This window comes from Pholis gunnellus (assembly GCF_910591455.1).
Source record: "Pholis gunnellus genome assembly, chromosome: 16".
NCBI classification, from domain to species: Eukaryota; Metazoa; Chordata; class Actinopteri; order Perciformes; family Pholidae; genus Pholis; species Pholis gunnellus.
In genome coordinates this window covers 11938089-11959161 of record NC_136543.1, presented here as the reverse complement: position 1 = coordinate 11959161, position 21073 = coordinate 11938089, and the positions used below count along the sequence as shown (strand labels likewise).

At 43.5% G+C, this 21073-nt stretch overlaps 2 protein-coding genes across 2 annotated transcripts in view; both read left to right on the top strand.

The window, feature by feature from the left end:
* rmp24 (ribonuclease MRP subunit p24) overlaps positions 1 to 11415 on the top strand; it is a 15213-nt gene extending 3798 nt beyond the window's left edge. Inside the window, 4 exon segments of the mRNA XM_079176248.1 lie at positions 284 to 285; positions 288 to 526; positions 9577 to 9770; positions 10066 to 11415. Of these exon segments, the coding sequence (XP_079032374.1) occupies positions 284 to 285; positions 288 to 526; positions 9577 to 9770; positions 10066 to 10228 (598 nt within the window). The 3' untranslated portion in view covers positions 10229 to 11415.
* A 1635-nt stretch (positions 11416 to 13050) lies between these two features.
* Positions 13051 to 18941, top strand: rp9 (RP9 pre-mRNA splicing factor). The gene is made up of 6 exons (XM_079176496.1): positions 13051 to 13337; positions 13550 to 13580; positions 13709 to 13838; positions 15667 to 15758; positions 16081 to 16142; positions 18259 to 18941. The coding sequence occupies exons 1-6, from the start codon at positions 13192 to 13194 to the stop codon at positions 18446 to 18448; spliced, it is 651 nt and encodes a 216-aa protein (XP_079032622.1). The 5' UTR covers positions 13051 to 13191; the 3' UTR covers positions 18449 to 18941.
* Positions 18942 to 21073: the final 2132 nt, after the last annotated feature.

The window sequence follows — 21073 nt, the reverse complement described above, 5'->3', positions numbered from 1 at the left end:
GCGAGGGCTAATGGTAAGTTCAGACACCTGCACGTCCTTCACCAACCTTACTTTTTAAGCACAATTTTCATTCCTGCATGTTTCGTCATAGCCACAGAGAGCTGAACGCAGTAGTAAGTCGGGCCGTGTCACCGACTTGCCAAGGTTGATAAACAGCCAGACACACTGAGTGAGCCAGCTGTCTGTAGCCTGGTGGGACCAAGAACTCACAACCCAACACGGGTCCATGTCAGCCAGAACCTCACCAATAGGTAGTTTTGCCATTTTCTTTTGTGCCATTTAGCCTTTTTCTCTCCTCGTCTCAGCACCAGCGAAGAAGATGTCCTCCAGGCTGCTGCACAGCACCTTGGTGTGTCCGTGCTGCTATCAGTGGCTGAAGCCTGACAACCACCGGATGCGGCTGCGGCCCAAGCGGCGTCCATCTTTACGGGTGCAGAGCGTCCTGCGCAGGAAGGCCAGGGGGAAGAGGCTCAGCCTGGTGCAGAAGAACCTGCTGCAACGCTTCCAAAAGTCCTCCTCGGTGCTGGTGAGAACACAAAACACCACAAGCCCACAGACCACGGTTGTGTATTGTGCTGCACTGCAGCATATTGTCATTGCAGAAAAACACCAGGGGCATGTCCTGAAATGTGTTGCTCAACTTCAGTGGTGCTGAACTAAGGGAAGGGGCAGCCTGCTAGATGCCAATATTAGTGTTTAGCAGTAATACCTGCTGGAAAACAAATTTACACCAAACATTATTAGTGGATAATCTCTGTTTTATTATATCTTTTACGTATTTAGTTGGTAATTCTGGTGTTTCTGTGATAAGCCGCCGTTGGGTGATAACATTGTTCCTCTGATGTATCAGTTGTGCTTTACTGCTCGTAAAGACATATTTGTCAGCTACCTTCAGCCCCGTCGATTAGTCTTTCACTTATTCTGTGGCCAGTGTTGACCTCTGACCTATGGAGGAGACGCAAAATAACATCCCAGGGTTGGTCAAAGATGTATCGCATCATTATTTATTATAGCATCACAAGCCCCTGCATTGTCTCTTTATGTATTGCCTCCAGCTTTTGTTGTCATTTAGATTTATGAAGTCATTTGTATTCATTGCACAGATCAGTTTCGTTGTGGCCTTTGCAGTGGCTCCATTAAGCTCAACTGTAAGATAAATAACACTCACCCTGTTCCATTCCACACACCCCTAAACTGTTATAGTTGTCCTTTTTGCACTCCCAGGCGTACACAGAATGCAACGCTTATTTTCTGCTCGTGGCATCGGGGTCGGTTTCTCCTGCATCAGAGAGCAGCGACGGGAGAGGACCGCTGAAGAGCACCTCTGGTGGTCTGAGATCAGCCCCAACGAAGAGCAGCTCTCGTGGAAATGCTTTAGCCTCATTAAAATCTGGTCAGGTTGATTTAACATGCAGGTGTTCACCGCAAGGCCCCTCTGAACCCACTCTTCGCTACATATCAGTTGACTCTTGAGGGCAGAGAGGAAGACAAGAGAGGGAGCAGCAATGAAATGTAGCCGTGCGAGAAGCGGAGGAGAATAACACCGGAGAGGCAAACCGAAAAAGTCATTTCCCAAAAATATTATTAGAATATTATTACATAAAAAGATAACAATGTACCAATAGGAGCAATATTCCACTGCATCTGAAACGGCATCAAAGCGGCACCAACATGGCTTTTTGTGAATCATGATTTAATTGTGAAATCGGCTAACATCGGAAATGCTATCATGCCTGAATTGTTATTAATGATCATATATACTGTATCGTTGTTCGGAGTCATTTCACGTAGACTTTCAGAAGACTTTTCTGTCATATACTGGGGGGCAACAAGTACGGCAGCATGTACCTCGGCTGAGGGACGATCGCGACGCGATGCCCTTAAAAATGCAGCGCGGTGCAGCGGTGAGATAAGAGGAGGAATGAACAGAGCACAGCAACCCCGAGAGCCCGAATATAATGAGATTAGCATCCGCTCGCCTCCTCTGTAGAGATAGAAGCGTGTGGTAGTCAGGATAACAGAAATCAAATCTGATGTAATGGAAGGAAGTATTTTTCTAACGAGCCAGTTTTTCTTTCTCACAAGATGCTGCTGTTGACGGGTAATGTGCCACAGTGGCCACGGAGTCCTTCATTTGTTTTATGTTCCTGTTTCATAACTTTATTGTTTTATTCGCGTGTGCCAGAGTTCATCGTCATGGTGGTGTACACGATGTTCACCGTTAGTCCGGTGACACCCGCAGTAAGAAGTGGAGGATTTATGGGAGGAACAATCCAAAACATGCTGTGGTAGAAACGTATTGCTCAGACCGAGGCGGACTTTATACAGAACTAGGTGTGAGTGTTTGCAGACGTCTATGTCAAAACTATTCTGGGATCGTGCTCTGGATGCGAGGTGTTCTGGGACTCTTTGAAGAGCTCATTTATTTTATGACTGTGTTGATTAGTCTCACTAGTTTCAGGCCAACTTGCATTCATTTTCTGGCTTTTGTTAGTGAAATATTTGGTCTTCCAAACGATATGCTTACTGTACAAAAACATACAGTTAATATATGTGTTGATATTAATAATAAAAACAAAACCAAAGAATATAAGCATACACATAACCAGTAGATATTCACACTCATACACATGGATGATGTGCAGTATTTGTACTCCGGGGTGTAAATCCCGGTCGTTTCCCTTCTGGATGAATCTCTGCGACGCCATCTGGGTGCGCATGATATGCTTTCCTCAGCTCTGTGTCTTACAGCTGTTATAAATCAGGCATGTTTATTCACGCCGGGCAGGTTGTGTTATATAGATATGGAAATAAGTTGGAGTGTCGCCCCACCAGAGAAGCAGAGACCCTAAATGGAGTGAAAGGACAGCGTGTTCGCCTCCTCCGCCGTTCTTCTGTTCTTCCTCCCAGACGAGTTGTTTGTTACAAGAAACAAAAGTATTCACGTTTTCGAAAAATGATTTTGCCTGGCAGCTCACCAGAACAATAGCTGACAGATGGATGAGGCACGTTTACCGAAAGTCACAATTCTGTTGTTATACTCTGGAAACAACACTTGCTTTCAGAATAACAGATGAAGAAAAAAGAAAAGAAAAGATCTTAAGTGGTTGAAATTATCTTTCCCTTTTCCCAGAAGCGCCCTCTCTTTCCGACGTGGGTCCAGCCTCTCGTTATAATTTATGTCACCACTTCTTCTTGATCTCACCAGCTCAATCCCCTAATCTTTTGTTTATTTTTCTTCTTCTTGCACCCCTCAATCTTTCTTCTCTCCTCCTTCCATTCTTGGCCATGTCTTCACCACATCCCTCTGTCATGTTTGTCTTTACTGGAGTAATGATGTCGGAGAATGTGCCTCTAAAGGAGGATGACAGGAAACGGGAGACAGAGATGTCTTGGTGCTGTTTGTTCTCAGCGAACAGATAAAGCTCCGCCGCGGGTTTTTTCGACACCTCGAAGGTTGGGCAGCGAGCGACAGGATGACAAGAGGGGGGGAAGACGTGTTTGGGGAAGAGAAAGGCCAGGAGGGACTCTGCAACAGCTACAGTGGCCTTGAGCTTTGTTAGAAACAAACACAGAAGACTTGCTGGGAAGTGGAAACACTCACTCACACCGAAGTATTTCAAGCTAGTTGACACGCACATGTACAATAGGAGCAGCAGTCATAGCGAGTCAATGTCTGCAGGGTTTGTACAGTGCAACACACACACACACACACACGCATTCAGAATGCATGCACGTTGGTTTGTTTTCCTCTGACACAGACGATGAACTCTGCGCTGGGATCAGTTTGCTCTCCGCTGTCATCGTGTTAAAACCCCCCAGAGAACTTGCCGCTGCTCTATAACAACATGTCATCTGTCAATTAGCTCTGTTTCCTCACCGCTATTCAAATCCTATTCTGGAACTTTGGCAATCCCCTCTGCAGGATCAATTGTAATTTGGCACGGGTGTCGTGGTTCGGTTTTTGGATCCTCACTCACCGGCGTTAACAGGATATCTCTCTCTCCTGTAACCGATTGTGACGGCAGGCGTGCACATTAATGGCGTTCATCGCATCGCTGTCATAAAGCCACACATGTGCCATCAATTAGCTTTTAAAGTATAATGGCCACAGAGGAGCCCCAAATCTAGAGCTGTCTCTAAGTTGTAGTTTTTTTTAATCCTTAAACCCCAGAACTCTGCCTCAGAGAAGTGCAGCTGGTCCACCCAGGGGCCAGGAGCATAACACTGTGTGTATGATATAAGACCGTGATATTTATGATGATTTATGATTATTGTCAGACTTATAAAGCCACACGTACGCCTGGTTCTGTTTTATATATTCTTCTATTCCCACAATGTTCTGTTTGAATGCTCTGTTAGTGTTGCTCACCTTCTATTTTAGGTCCAGCTTATATCACCCGCAGGTATCTCTAAAAAAACAGACATTTATCCCCGGTGTGTTTTGTACCTAGTGATGTCAAAGACTCTTTGGTCTCTGTGCTCGTAATGAACATTGAATCTGAAGATTTTGTCAGTGGAAACATTTCATTTTGCATTTCGAAGCGTCGTACATTCAAATACACAAGGCCTTTTAAGCAGGGGCACATTTCTTTATTTAAACCAAACCATGACAGCATGCCCCGGAGAAAGCTTCCACAGATAATAACATTTCGTAGGATACGTTTCATGTTATATCTGAACGAAGCGTTTTTTCACAGTGTGATTTTGCTGATTCATTGCCTTCCAGATGTTCAGTCAACATTCTTTTATATGATCTAGTTAACTGGATGAATCCTACTTGAAAGAACAGAAATCACATCTCTCTGTGGCACCTGCTCATGTGTCCCTCCAAGTTCATACACGGCATGTCAAAGATTTATCAACGGCCTAAATTAGATGGCACGTGATGGTTAGGATTTCATTTCAGGTTATCATGACTTGTGACTCTACAGCAGCCAAAGCAGCATCATCATTGTTGTTGAGTGGGCAGCGTCACTTCGTTGACTCCTTCATAGTGTTGAGTCTGTCTTCTAGGCAACAGCCTCCAGGTCTGACAAATGAAGCCAATGCGGCGGGGCCAGGTAACATATAAGCTTAGCGAACACTGAGCTACTATGCGATGTAAATCATCTTTCCTCCTGCCTTTGCTCCGGTTTGTTTTGCGGTAAACCTGTGACCTTTTATCACCAGCAGAGACGGAAAACAAAGAGAGAAACAGATTTGACATGTCTTTTTTTTCAGTGTGTAGCAGCTCTGTACCGGGCAGCCTGCCTCCTGACAGGGTGACTAAGTGGCTGCGTGCAACATCACAGCCGGCCTCGTATTGATCCCCCACTTGCTCTTCTGCTTTCCACTTTATTGTGTTCTATTGATGTGTTCTCAAATGAGTGTCACACACCAGTGGCGTTCCAAAAACTGCACGCAGTTAACAATCCACAGTTTTAAACCTTTGCGTGCTTTTATTCTATTCAAAGACGCTTCCTGGCGCCTGATTCTGTCACTCCCTTACTGTTACTCCGCTCATCTCTCCCCTCTTGGGTGGCGTCGGTCTGCCGAGGTCAAATGAATCAACCCGGGCCGACGTCTCGCTGCAGAGAGAGAAAGGAAGGGAGGTATTTATGGAGTTTGTGTGTCTGCGTATGTGTGTTTCACATGCAATTTCTTCTTCTAATTCTCAGAACCAATGTTGCATGTATGAGTAATCGTGCGTGTTATATGGTGGCAGAAATTTAGACATTTGAGGGTTTGACACAAAAGACCCGGCAGGTCCAGGACAGCAGAGGCAGTGGTTTCTGTGTTGATTAGGTTCAGAGAAGAGAAGCTCGGAGGTGTTTAGCTCATGACTCCCGTCTTCTTATTGGCCATAATATTAGGTTACACGTGGTCAACTGGACACGGCTCCAGCTGTATGAGACGAAGCTGCACAACCTCAAAGAGAGCTGTTGTTTGGAGTTTTCTTGCACTCTTTTGCTCAAACTCCATACTTGTATCCCTGTATATTCGTATACACTTACACAGAATGCATGTCTCAGGTCAAAGCTCATAGATTAAAGTCTTGCTGGTGATTCGTCGGCAAGCACCGTCTGCCTTTAAACCCTTCATTGCACAGACCGCATAAGAATTAGCAGGTTTATTTTCTCTTAATACCAATCTAAGTGGGCTGTTAGTGAGGTCTCTATGATTGTCTTTTTTATGAGTTGCGGGATAAACTGCACAATATTAGATTACTATTCACTTGTTTCCTGTATGGTGGGTTTCATTTTAATATCGTAGTCTTCTGACCATATGATGAACCTGCATCAAACCATCTGTCCTTAATATTCCCCCAGCTGTGCATAGACGGTCGTTTATCCTCTTCCTACCCAGAAGCTCCAACATGTCTCTTTCACCATATGCTTGACGGGCCACCGCGTCTGCTCCCAGGATCAACAGACAAGAGAAACAAATCTGCAGCACCGGCCCATGTGTGTCTCTCCGAGTGCAGACACGTCAAAGTATTAGCTCAAATTAGATGTGTACACGTGATGGGTGGGATTTCATTTCAGGTTGTTGTGAATTATCGTCCCTATACACCATCATTGTTGTTTTGGAGTGGACAGTGACACTTTGTTGACTCCTTCATATTGCTGGGTCTGATCAGTCTCTCCGCTGTGCTGTTCTGTGCACACACACGTCTCCTTTCTTACAGCCTGTCTTATTAGTGATGCTAGTGGGGCCGCTAGCGCTAACTTGACGACAAAGAGGATAAACCATTGGGATAAAACAGCAGCAGGTCATTCTAGTCGTAATCATCCTTCCGCAGTCTGTCTGTGTTTGTTCCACTCCACTATGAGCCACACACTCCTGCTGTCTGTGGCATGTTTTTTATCCTTAGCGAGCATTAGATAGTCTGAGTTCAAACCGGTACAATCTACACCGTCACCTAAATGTCCACAACCCCTGATCACTGACTTTAAAGTCCTAAAGGATAAGTTGTGCATTTTATCTACAAATATTATCTTCCACGTTGATTCCCAAATCATACTATTGTTTACAATTTGCTTTCAGTGAATCACGAGTTTCCATTCATTTCAATACAGCAAGAAAATCCAAGATTTTACGATACAACATTTGATATTTTCTAAGCCTCGTTGTTTTCAAAGTCAAGCTGCAAGAATGTTTTTTTTCAACTCTTCAAGTTGATGCCTGCAGGGAATCAATTGGAGATTTTCTCAATGCAAGAAATTATAAAATTGACTTTTCACCAGTTGTTTGTGACTTACAAATGGTATATTAACTGTGATTGAATAGTGTAGTATTAGCCACTCGACTTTCTCTACAGGTCTGTTTCTCTGAAACACCTCTATGGAACCAGAGAGTGGTGCCAGTATGACATCCTCTAGCACGTCTTTGCAATATTAAGCCCTAATAGACGCAGTGTTTCCCTACATGATGAGTTTGAACAGCTTCACGATCTCCAGCTTAATTCATCCTTTGTCTATTTCAACCAGCTGCTCCAGCTTTATCTGCAGCATCGACATCGCTGCTTTGAGTTGTTTTCCGACTTCTTTTTTTTATTGCAACGATTGTAATCACAAATTGTTTGATCTTTGCGAAGTTTCAAAGTTGTGCCAGTTTGAGGAGCCGGCTTTTACTGTTGGGTGTTCTCTTCAGTGAGATACATCATCTGCTGAAATAGATGCTTCCCTATTTAGGAGTCGGAAAGAAATTCTACCTGTTAAATTATCCCGATAAATCAGGAACCATACAGGAAGCCACAAACGTAATGCACCGTATCCATAGAGAAGATGCTTTGATGTTTAGACAGTGAAACACCTTGCCGCGTTAATTTGGAAATTACGGAGCCAATGATCAGAGCAGGTCTGACTTTTCATCCCACGCGGTTTAATCAGTTTGCAAACAGCGGTGTGTCTAGATGAGTCCAGCCACTGACGGAGCAGCAGCAGCAGCAGCAGAGTGCTGGCTGTCCCACAGAGTGGCCGACCCCAGTGCAGTGGTGGCTCCTCCTTTCAGCCACACCCCTGTGCAGAGATGGGTGGGTCAGTAGCCGGGCTTGGGTCTGTATAAAGCCGGACGTGCAGACTCGTGTAGTGAACACTTCATACGTGCTCTCAAAGAAAGAGGAACTCTGTACTCCCCGGTGCATCGAAACCCAACTCTCCAACACCAACAGACACCTGTCACAATCTGAAATGGCCGCCTTCGTGTCGGTGAGTTTTCCGTCTCGTCAGCATTCTGGACTGTCAACAGCTTGGCTCAGACTTGCTGACCTCTGCAGTGCTGGTCTGTTCTGACCCGTTTCACCCTTGTGCCACTCTGGATGGCTGGAGTAATTAGTGGGATTTAAGTTACTGATGATTGGGAGGGCTGTTGAAGCAATCCTCAAATTACACTAAAACAGCACTTCACACTTTGTACTGCATTTTCTACACTGAGAAGACTTTTATTTTGTACTGTAGAGTTGGTTTAATCTTCTGTGTCCGCTTGTCTTGCACTTGCACTCATCTCTGAGATGATGTGATTGTCTCCAAATTGTTATCATCACTTGATCTTATAGTGGCGTCTTAGTTGTGAATACTGGACAGCAATGGAATAAGAGCATGGTTCAAATGTTCTGGATGCGAGTGAGTTTTTTTTCTATATCTGTTTGGGGTTGCACAATAATGTCTGTTAATAACCTCGTGACAGATCGCACATTAGTTAATCCCAGTCTACTCACATGCACTATGGAGTGCATGTCTGGAGTCTGGGATGTTCATTTTTGTCTTGAATCATTTGGATCTCGTGAAGCGGCAGCTGCGTCTCGTCACTCTCATAAGTGTCTTGTGTTCGTTGCCTAATATAGGCTCCTGTGTAATCTGTGTCAGGAAGTTGCTTATAATTCATCATGCAAGGCGCAGTAAAGTGTAAACTCGACTGACAAAAGTAATTGTTGCGAGAAAACACCCCTCTCCGGAAAGATTCATAGAGATTAACTGAAAGAGTTGTGTGGCGGCTCTTATAGCACCCGTACCCTGAATGGGGGAAACTGCACGGCAACAGCCCCACCTTGCCCTCTCATAGGCTAAGTCAATGTTTCCCATCCCGCTTGAACTAATCCAGTTATTTTCACATTTGTACAAACATTGAAGGGGATGTCTGGAAGGGCCAACGGGAGGAGCCTCATCTCCTCTCATGAATTTGCATCCTGGCCTCCATTGTGAGCTCTTCCTCAGCTGTAGATGTGTCTGACATCTGTGAGGAGGCTTTGGGCTGGCCGGTGTCACACAGGGCATCGGAGCACTTCTCTTTACAGCCCCCCCCCCCCCCCCCCCCCCCGTTCCTGTCACAGCCGCTGCTAGTCCCGAGAGGCATTCTGTCACTGCAATCGATCTAGACTGGGTCACAACAAACTCCTGTGTGCCCCTGAGAAAGTCAGACAACTGGCTTTTGAAAGAGCTTTTAGAAAACTTTCAGATTTTGTTTGTTTTTTTGTTGGGGGGGGGGGGGATACCTTGAATGCCTTCACCTCAAAACCTCGTTATGTACGAGGGGAATATAGATGCGGGGCCACGCAATGTTAATGAATATGTTCCGCTCCTCTCCTTATCCCAGATGGCCACCTGCCACACTTGCAGCAAGACGTCCAGACACAGAGGAATGAACAGGGAGTTCATAGCTACCCTCGCCAGGACCCACAGCACACCAGGGAGCGCTGTTAAACACAAGACCCCACAGCCAACCCACAGAGCCAACGTGACAACCCCCAAGACTCCTGGCAAAGACAAGACACCTGCTCAGACTCCTAGGTAAGTTATTTTAAGGTGTCTGGTATTGATATCCCCCGAGCTAGAATTCAACATATAACCTCTCTCAACTAAACTTGGTGTCACAGACATCCGAGCGGATGATGTGTCAGGCCCGTTAGCATTTGAATGATTGCGTATCCATGCTTGCCAGATCATATACTTGTCGACAGCGCACTTGTAACATTTCCTGCCAACCAACAAAATCTTAAATTTCCCTATCCTAACTTTTCATCCCTCCCCCTTTTTCTGTTTCTCTCTCCTCGCTTCCCAACTCTCTCTCTCTCTCTCTCTCCAGGTCCTCCACCTCCTCTAACACTCCAGGGTCGGCCTCATCTTCCTCCAAGACTCCCTCTAAACCTAAAAATTGGTTCGTCCAGCGTCTCGGCAAGATACTAATGCGAGAGGACCACCAGAGCAGCAAGAAGGGGGGCTTGAAAGATTTTCTTTCCTCGCTTTGAGTGTCCTCCTTGTCTTTATACAAACTCTTACAAACAAGGGGTTAGACCCACATTTGTAACCTGTTAGCACCAAAGGCTCAGGGGGAACTTTGGTTTCCGAGCCGGTGTGGGAAGGGTTACAGCCTGCCCACCAACACAGCTATTGCTGGGCTGTTTGGAATGGCACTCCTGGTATCCTGAATTCAACAACTGGGAGTGCTGGGCTGGCTATTTCAGCTGTTAATCAGGGTTACTGCATGTTCTGCTGAGCCAGTTGGAGACAAATGCTTCTTTGCACACGCCTCTTGTAATACTTCCGCTCCTTTTTAAGTGGAAGGATTGAGGAATTATTCAGTGTTTATCAAATGGCTGAAACATCGCAGCAAACCCAACTGTGTTCGTTTGTGGCGTGACAAGCTGGTTTACATGCCTTCTAACATCCTTCTCCATTTTGGATTTTTTTTTTCCTTTAAAGTTACAAGTATACATGTATATGATAAGAATATATTAAATGTTTTCGTACTCATGTTACTTGATGTCAAAACATTTGTATTTGAATTTATTGATTTACTTTTATTTCTTTGTCTCTTTCCAGTGGTGAGATGTGTCTGTGTACATTCATTTGATATGGGCTTGGCTAAACATGACCAGACTGACAAAGGTGTATATACTGTATGTCGTTCTATTTTTGTAAATGCATGCAAATGATTTTTGAAATCATGTGCTACCAGTGAAGATATTTGTAATTATCATCTAAAATGAGACTCACCAGTTGCTGTTTACATTGAATGGGCACATCTGCCTAAAACCTGTACAGAAAGTACTTTTTGACAATTAATATTGTCAAAAAGTACTTTATTGTCAAGGCTGTACATTTTCTTTTCACATTTTCTTTGGCCATATGTTTTTGAAAGGTTAAAGTTGAGAATTAAGTCTTATTTAAAACAAATGGGAGTGCAGTTTAAAAAGACATGCGGCCAAGATTTTAACAGATAAGTTCACATTTGGTTTGGTGGTGATTTTACTCAAGACCAGCCGCCATCATTCACTGTTGACCCCCAGAATATTTTATTTATTGTCGAGAGCCCCATTTTATCAAATGCAAAAATACACCTTTATAAGCTTGTAATACCTGCATATTTTACCTGCTCAACAAATATTTTGTCAAAACAAGTATTTCCACATTTTTGGGAAATCAATGCTCTATTAAAAACCTTTTGGGAAACTTAACTGCAGTTTGTTTTTTTCTTTTTAGAACCAAAGATGAGAACAGCCATTGTTTAGTATTATTTAATCACGATCACTTGGAAGATATTTAGATGCTTTACAAGCAAGGATTCAGACCATTAGCTCTAAAATGAAAGTGGTGAAAGTGATGTCGCAGGTTTCAGTCAGAAAATTGTCTTTTTCCGCTGATGAACTCCAGCTAGCACACAGTCTGCGTTTTATTTAGAACGTTCAGCATGGTGAAAAGTACTGTTAGCTGTTTACAACAGTCATAGAAAAGACCTAAAAATATCTTTTGTCCAAACAAACAGCAATCCACAAACACATTTCAGTCCCATCACAAGCTAAAATCCAATAATGGCTGCAGAACTGAAGTTAACAGAGAAAATGGTGGAAGACTGGTGTGGAAGACAGTACGTTCATGCTGCTGTTACGCACGCCTCATCTTCATCAACTCATCATTCTATCAGCCTCATCAGCCACCACCACCAGTGTCTGGACTCCAAGAGGGGGATTTGGGGGGACCACATGGATCAGGTGTGTTTAGTTAAGGTCGTTTTATCTTTTTATTGAGAATTTTGAATATATTTACTGCGTTTTGTACTGCCTGGTTACCTGTTTTCATTAGCTGTTCAGTGTACAGTATGTTTGAATCCAGAAATACCTCACATTTGTATTCCTCCAACACCGTGATTCTCTGAAATAAAACCTTTTCTGTCTGCGAAACTGCTGTTTGTTAATCTCTGAAATTAGTGCTTGAAAATGTCTTATATTGCAACTTCAATCTTGCAGATGTTATGTCCATGTCAAATATATACATTTAAAATATGTCATTAATCCAGTTGTATTCTTTACACTTAAGACAGACTTGACACATACAGAAAACTTTCAAATAAAATAGAACAAATATATTTAAAAAACGGTGCATGAATAGAGAGATGGAATAAATCCTCAGATATTTTACTTGGCAATACCACAATAGAAGTCATGTTTACAAAATGTTACTTCAGTAAAAGTATTAGCACCATAACATACTGCTGTAAAGGTTATGAAGAATGGCCTATTTCAGAATAATGTATTACTGAATAATTACTGATGCACTTTAATGTTGCAGCTGGTAACGGTGGCTCTTATTGTCATTTTATTTAGCGCCAGGTAGGTTGAGACTTTCACCAAAGGATCGATAAAGGCCCATTGTTATCTATAAAATACACCATAGTCTATTTGCGAATTATATTTTGTATTATTAATCTAAATCTGAGTAAAATGTACAACATTTGCCTCTAAAATGTAATAGAATAGAAGGCTAAAGTTGCTGAAATTGGAAATAAGGTACAGTTACCTCTAAACTGCACATTCACTGGTTGAGTAAAGTTACCGTTCACCACAGCATGGGTATGTTAAAGATAATAGAAAGGTGCAATTTACTGCTAAACATACTTATATGTTAACAGCAAATAAGTATGTGCTTTGTCGTATTTTGGAGACACTGAAACATGAACAGTCAGCAATCAATCCAGCAGCACTCCACGTGTTACCGCCTGCGACCTGCAGGTGGCGCTGGACTTTAACTAACCAATCCGGGCTGCACAGGAAGTACTGCAGCGCCAGAGAGATGTCTGCTAGTTAGCTGCTGCTTATAGCATGTTGACCGATGTTTTTTTTTTCCCACCTTAAATGAACCTTGAATGCAGCATTATTATTATCTGTAAGTGAATGCTTTTCCGCGGGCCACGCTTTGTCAACATCAGGGCCAAATGTCGGACAAAAAGCGAAGAAGAGAGAAGGAGGAACGCCGAGAACACAAGAGGCACAAGTCCTCCAAACAGGATTTAGAGAAACTCAAAAAACACACGAAAAAACTCAACCAAGAAGTCCAACAGCTGAAACACGTCGAGACGTTGTGAGTAATATATTACCGAGAGAGTTTCTGCTCAAACCGGTTAAAAAGTTACCTGAATGACGCATGTAACTCGTTACTGCAAGTATTTTACACTCTTATTGTAAACTAATTCATATTTGAGCAGTTAAACGTTAGGTTTACGTGTGTTAGCTTCTACGTTACTTCTGCAGTTACGTAAAAACTAACGTCAGTATTATCTTTCTTTGGCGCAGCTATGAGAAACCTCCCCCGGGACTCATAAAGGTATAACGTCCCATTCACTGCACCACAAGCACATTTTAAAGAAACAGGTCGTTGTCGGACTTGGACACGCACAGTTATTGTTCTTTATTTCAAAAGACATGCTCAGAAAGTGACAGTTGCTGTTGCAGGAGCACGAGGACAAACCAGAGGACTGTATCCCCGCCGAACCAGGAAATGAAGCAGCCAGGAGCTTCCTGGCGAACGCGCCCACCAGGGGGCTGTGGATGCCTCTGGGGAAGGAGGTGAAGGTGATGCAGTGTGAGTACACAGCTGCACGACGAGAGAGAGAGATCACTGTCACATCTGCAGTTTATACAATGCAGTTTAATTAATCTAAAGCCTCTTTCTCACTGGACAAGAGAAACCCCAGTAACATCCATTGACATCTGGCGTTTGCAGTCAGTGGGAAAAGGTCACAGTCGGCATTCCTTCCCGGGACAAACAAATCCGCAGTCGTCTTGGATATTTCTTGGCTCTGTTCAGCAGTGGTGGAAACACGACACCCGGGTGGACACGCCGGTTTTCGCTCCGTTTCCTGCGCTGTGTTATGGTGAAGTTAATATATAGTCAGTCAAAATCAACAGGAATTTGGAGGTTTATTATCATTTATTCACGTACAGAAACATACAATTAACATGCTCTCCTCTAAGCCACCAGACTCCAGTCAGACCACAGTAATGTTATGTGGCTGAGCGTCGTAAAGCGCACTTCATTCAAACCCAACAGAAACAAAATAGAACTTATTCCACTGTTCCAGAAACCACCAACTCTGGTTTGAGAGTTTGACAGAGAGACTGAATAAGTTACAGATAGTTCAGGTACTGTAGATACGAGTACATCTCCAGCTGTGCGGATAGGGGACACATGTAGCTTAACAATTAGCACCACGTCTATTGTTTGTCCGCGTTGCTAGAGATTAATAATGGTGTTGGTGGAGATTACCTTCTGTCTTTGTGGTCAGACAAAGACTGTCCTTATTTTCAGTGTCCATTCATTCCTCCGTCCCACTCATTTTCATGCTGCATGAACAGCCAGGGACTGAGGGAGTCACACACATACACACACACACCCTGTACACAAGTTGGCATTTGTTCTACAGAAGCCGAGCATCGCTCGCTCTGCTCAATCCTTTGAGGAAGTGTTTCAACATATCATCCTGTTTTAAGGAACGGAGAGACGTCGCAGGGAACGATATGGACATGAAAACACAAGTAGAGGATAAACGGAGACGTTATAGTCTCACAGTAGCTTCAGTTATTCATGGCACCTACACTGTCGCTAAAAGTGTGTCATTTTGACACAAAATTCTTCACTTCTGATGTGTTGATCTATGATTTGTTCGAGGAGGTCTGTCTTTGATAACGAGGCAAACATTTAGTAACAGATTATTATATGAGCAGGCTTGTATGAGTATGTGATTTCTCTGGCTTTACCCTAAATTTATGTGATTTTTCCCCGCGGACATTTATGCTCCAGTGAAGGAGGGCAGTTAAGAAATAAACTACAATTAATGAAAATCTTAACTCAAGGTTCACTTACTTGCGTTCCCAGAGCTTTCAACTGCAAATCAGAGCCTTCATCAGTGAACAGAGTTTCGTCAAATGTTATTGAGTTGATTCAGTTGTCAGCCAGTACAGCCCTTAAATCATAACACGTGTGTGTGTGTGTGTGTGTGTGTGTGTGTGTGTGTGTGTGTGTGTGTGTGTGTGTGTGTGTGTGTGTGTGTGTGTGTGTGTGTGTGTGTGACAACGTAGCTTTCTCTGTTTGCAGGTGTCGGCTGTGAGATGCAGTTAAAAGCTCAAGAAAGAGCTTGCGAGTGATATTTGAATTAAAGATTCAGAGTGTTAACAAAGCAGCAAACAGCTATTTACTGTATAAATACATAGAGGATTAGTGTCCACCTGAGCAGAGAATGAAGTCTCTCCCTCTGTGTGTGTGTGTGTGTTGTCAGCAACCGTTTAAAGATTATTTTGTAAAACCACTGTTCCCAAGGTCAGCAATGTACTTCCATGCCCATATCTAATCTATTTAATAGCAATGATGTTGCATCAACTACACAGCTTTATATTGGTTTCCTTTGCCGCAGGTTGGCGATGTAAGCGCTACGGCCACAGGACGGGAGACAAGGAGTGTCCGTTCTTCATCAAAGGCAACCAGAAACTGGAGCAGTTCAGAGTGGTGAGTTTGTTTAGTTTACACTGAGGAACATGTGCGGAGCAGACGTCTTCACACAGCCTCTTCCAATGTGCCCCTAATGGAGCAATAATACACAGCCTCTGTAACATTACCATCAATGCAACTGTGTCATATTTTCATACCTCGTACTGTCATGGGGAGGTTTTTTAGAAAAATGCTGACACAACACTAGAATCGGTGGTTGGAATGCGTCGATGGGATAATTTCCTGGATCTAATGTGAATCGTAGCAACTGTTAATTGAACTATGTGTGATTTTAGTTTCTTCACAGTAGGTAACGACAGATTTTATTTTGTTCTTTTAGGCTCATGAAGACCCGATGTACGACATCATTCGGGAGAACAAAAGGAATGAAAAAGAAACCAGGTACACACTTGTTTTTTTTTTTTTTGTCTTTTGCTGTAACTTCCCTGAATAAGAGTCAGAATTTTTAAAAGTGAAATAGATTGGAAGGACAGACAAGACAGTTTAGAGGCTGCTGTCAGACACTTCTCCCACAGTGGAGTGGGACGGTCTCAGATGACCTGGAATCTCTCTCATGGTGGCTGCTTCTCTGTGCCCGTTTCTAGCAAATAGTGTTTGACGCCAGGGTGTTTGAATTTGATTTTTGTCTAGTATGAAGGGTCACTGTGTGTGTGTGTGTGTGTGTGTGTGTGTGTGTGTGTGTGTGTGTGTGTGTGTGTGTGTGTGTGTGTGTGTGTGTGTGTGTGTGTGTGTAAATGCAGAGCAGCAGCACATAGAGGCTTGTGTGTATTTTTTTTGCATGCATTACAGAAAGGTTATTCAAAGGCCAGCGGTGCTTTGAAGTCTGAGTTGTGTGTCTGTGCCATATTAACTTTGGCATCATCTTTGAAAGGGAAGCAAAACAGTCTGATGCCTGATTTCTACTCGTGCTGCTGTGAGCCGATGCTATTACTATGGCACTACGGTGGATTGCATGTCGCATCTCATTTATTTATTTTCTTAAAATCCTTTGTTAGTCGATCTTTGATTTATTTGATATGCGTGATTGAAAAGTCACAATTATGTGAGGCCGGACACAAGGCCATGGTACGAAGAGAAATGATGTAAGACTTGGATGAGGAGGCGGAGCTCCTGTTCCTAGAATTAATAAGGTGGTGGTTGGTGTTGTTGTTGTTGTTGTTTGAATTTGAGGTACTTGTCCCGAAAAACCCATCTCCGGTCTCTGATTCAATCTGGTCCAATCAAACTAATGCGGCGTCTGAGGTTGTCCTGTTTTTCAGCTCTGCAGCTCTCTGAGAGCTCCGGAAATCATCTCTGTGGAAGCTCGATGCAAAGCTTTTACACAAAATATCAAAAAAACAACCTCTCCCAGCTTACTTCCATATTGCATATTGTGCCTCAAGTTGTCCTTGAGAACATTTAATGATGAAATTGTAGAAATGAGCCCGTTACCAGAAGTACCTGCATCCATATTCAACAGTTTAAAACAGTTTCACTTGGTTATTTTATGATGCGCGTTCTCAAAGTGAAGTATTTTGCATAGCCCATTTATTCTTTTCTATTATCATTTGTGTTCCACAGATTGTTATATACACCGTTTGTGGTAACAGTCTCTACTGTTTGAGAGTTGGGCCCTTTTTTAAACTGGTTATTACAGCTTTTTTATTGAGATGTGTTGTGCATCATGACAAAGCCTCTGATAATCTCAGTGCGGACAGTTTCCAGGATTTTTTTTTTTATTTATTCAAAAGTGCATTTGAGGAAACCAAAATATTTAAAGCCGAGAGAGAAGAGACATTTGTATAATTCAGCTTTAGCTCCACTTTGAGGATGAGCGGTACATTTTAAGGAGTAGCATGACATCCCGAGTGCTCTGATGATCACGCTGCTTCGTGATGAGGCCTGATGGACACTTCACAAGCGCACGTCAACCGTTTTTACTCACAGAAACACTCTCTGCATTCTGGACGTCTTGTACATTTTCTGATATCATCACTCTGTGTGCCGGCACACTTCTCTGAGCTAATTAAAGGTAACGTACGCCACTGGCCTCTAATACTCTACATCTCTACTTCTTTTTATTTCACAGAGCAGTGTCGTTCTTCCTCACCCGTTCTGTGATGTGTTGCGTTTAATCTTCCTTCTTGAACCGTATTTAACTGTGGACAAGTAGATATTCAATTAAGCACCGTATTATCGTAAGTTATCTGATCTATTTTAGTGATCTGAGGACGGGACGACCCCGTTATCCAGGTGTGTCCCAGTGTGCTCTGAGAATCCTCCACACACCTGCAGTTTTAACGGGTAATTGGGCGCTGTTGAGGAAATGACTGGCAATATGTAACACGAGTAGGCAGTTGGCGAACAGTCCAGAAATGCCGGTACTAGGACGAAGGTCGTGTCCTGCTCAAGGACACTTCAGATGCTCGCCAAAACGGGGCATCCGAGTGTGCATCGGTTGCGTTTTCCCTGTACTCGACGCTAATCCCACCTCCTCTCCTCTCCTCTCTGTTTCTAGGATCCAACAGCTGCAGCAGATGCTTCAGGACACCACTTCCTCCAGTTCAGACAGCTCCTCTTCCTCGTCCGACCACCATCGCAGCAAGAAAAGGAAAAAGAGGAAGGACAAAAAGAAGAAAGACAAGAAGAGAAAAGGGAAACAAAAGCACAAGTCCTCCAAAACCTCCGACTGCTCGGATTCAGATTGAGTGGAACATGCACTACATGTACTTGTGTACTACTTGCTGTAAACACAGGAAGAGACTGAATGAAGTAGCAGCAGCGGTAGATTACACGCAGTAGTGAAGTGTGTTCTCAGTGAGAACTGCACTCTGAAGACCTTGTTTAAGCCTTTTCTCTGCTGGTTGAAACTGCGCGTGACTTCTCCCAGACGCTTAATTCTCTCCAGGGTGACGACTCGCATTTGCATCCTCTCTGTTGGATCGTACAACAACACAGAGCCATATGGCACCACTCGCTTTAAGTAAGTTTGTGCATATGTGTGTGTCAAAAAGCATTAGCCGCATGCGTAACGAATCTTAAGTGATATGAAATAAGCCCGCTGGTGTAAGAGATACTGTTCTTTTGCGGGGTCCAATAAGATCGCATGTCAGCAAATACAGCGTGTTATTAAGAGATTGTATTTTCCAACCGTATTTTTGTATCCTCGCCGTCTCGCTGGCATTAAATACTTTGATTGTAGAGTGTGTTAAATGCAGAGAGGTGGAAAAATGAGGCCGAATCAGTACAGTGATAGTTTGTCTTCCACACAAGCCTGAATGCTTGTGACTGTACACAAATATTTGGAATGATTTGAGGTTGGAATATGCTTATTTGCTCTGAAGAAAAGCCACAGAGATGGGAAAGAATGTATGTGAATGTGCTCCCTTATTCTGAGAATAAAGATGGCTCCCTTGCTCCAATGTTTACCCCGCTGTAGGCTGCAAAAACAAAGATGTTAACTATGTTGGCTTTGACTTAATGTCTACGAGACTTTTTTTTTTAATTCATATTGACGACGACTTAATCTTTTGAGGACGATGCAGTTAAACTCCAGGCGAAGAGGACGGATCATTAAAAAGTGCACCGCACCGCAGTGACCTTCCCTGGAGGCGGAGAAGCCATTTTTCTTTTGATCTCGACCTGCTATCAATCCGAGGACACTTCAGACTGCTTCTTAAGAGTCTTCTCACAGGTTTGTAACCTCAGAACGTTCCCCCACTTTGTGTCCCGAGCCGCCGGCAGCAGCTCGAGGTGCTCTTACCCGTTAGGCCACATTTTGAGGGAAGTCTGGTGCGTCTCTCCATCATGAGCGGGACTCCCTGTGGAAACTAACTCGAAACATTTCCCCTCTTTCTAATGACCCTGAGAGAGAGACAATTACAGCAGACCTACAGGGAACAAGCAAACTAGATTTCCATTTAGATTTGTGTCTTAAGCTTTCCGAGTAGCTCAAACGCTGCAGGGAGTGTGTGTGTGTGTTTGTGAGGAATTACAATCGTGTCAACGAGTGACTGACGATACAGCCACGAGAGCGTTTAACCCAATGATTGAGAGCTCTCTCTCTCTCACATCTTCTCTCCGTCCATCCCCTTTTTTTTCCTGGCGCTTTGACCAGCAACCTGAGATAAATCAACCTCATCGAAGCGGTCTGTTCCAGCGTTGACTTCTCTCTTTTCTGAGTACAACCATGAATCTCCCAGATGGGATTCGGTCACTAGCTGCTCAGAGGGAGCTTTGCGCCACGTAGAGAGAATTTAGTCAGCGGAGAGTCTTTATTGAAGCACTCTGTCTTCTTGGACACGGTGCAGGTCAGATCTAGTGCCAGGCCCAGACTCGTTGTGTTGAAGAGGCTCAGCATATTTTGCAGAACATTAAGTCTTTTGATGAATAATAATCCTTGCTTGCCCAACGGGAAAGATGCAGTAACAAGGGTTCGCTCTTTCTTTTGGTAATGTATCATCCTCACACGTGCAGAAGGTTGTGAATCAAGGAGCGCTCAAATCCAAGTGAGTTACACAAGCAGGTAAAAGTCCATTCATGAGGGAACGTTACCTTGTGAGACGCAACAAGAAACCAGAGTGACACTGCATTTTACTGGGTGCAGAGGTAGTGTGCTGCATCGTGAGTGTGCACTTTATGGGATGCACCATGCAGTAGTAGGCCTACTTCACATATGTACTGACTGTATGGGCGGGCTCAGAACCATCCCAGTGCCTCTTTGCGGCCTCAGATAAAATGGTCACATCCTCTTTAAGCCCTCTTGATGTATCGCTCTGAAGCTGCAGTCACAAAAACCCAAGGATGATCTTGTTTTGTTTGTTTGCTGATGTTCCCTATACTGCATTTTGTATTTAGACATTATTTATACACAATTTAAGCTGTTTGGATGTTGAAACCCTTCAATCTAATGCGACCCTCAAGGGTGAAACAACAGAATCATTTCAGACTATTGACTTAAGTCTGTTTACTTTCCTTCCTAAAATGTATTAAAATAACCAGTTTGCCTTCTGTTATTTTTGTGCCAGGCCTACTTGCCTTCACAGCCCATGTATGCAGTCAAATTAACAATGTTAGTGGAAGACAGGCTGGCGTTTAAATAGGCAGAGGTTAGCATCCTGTGTATTTCACAGAGAGACGAAAAACCTGAGAAGAAGAAAGATTTCTGCCCAGATTATTTATCAGGAGGGACGGGGCTCCCGTATTAATTCTCCTCCTGTTGAGTGGAGACAAGGATGGGCTGCAGGACTGTCTGCTATACACTGTCCACTCTCTCTTTCACTCATAAGCACACACTCCGGCTTTATATCAGAAACTGTATGTAATCACTGACA

Coding starts and splice junctions, on each gene's coding strand:
- rp9 (XM_079176496.1), top strand. CDS start 13,192: ATGTCGGACAAAAAGCGAAGAAGAGAGAAGGAGGAACGCCGAGAACAC. Junction 13,839..15,666: donor GGAGGTGAAGGTGATGCAGT/GTGAGTACACAG, acceptor CCTTTGCCGCAG/GTTGGCGATGTAAGCGCTAC. Junction 15,759..16,080: donor AACTGGAGCAGTTCAGAGTG/GTGAGTTTGTTT, acceptor TTGTTCTTTTAG/GCTCATGAAGACCCGATGTA.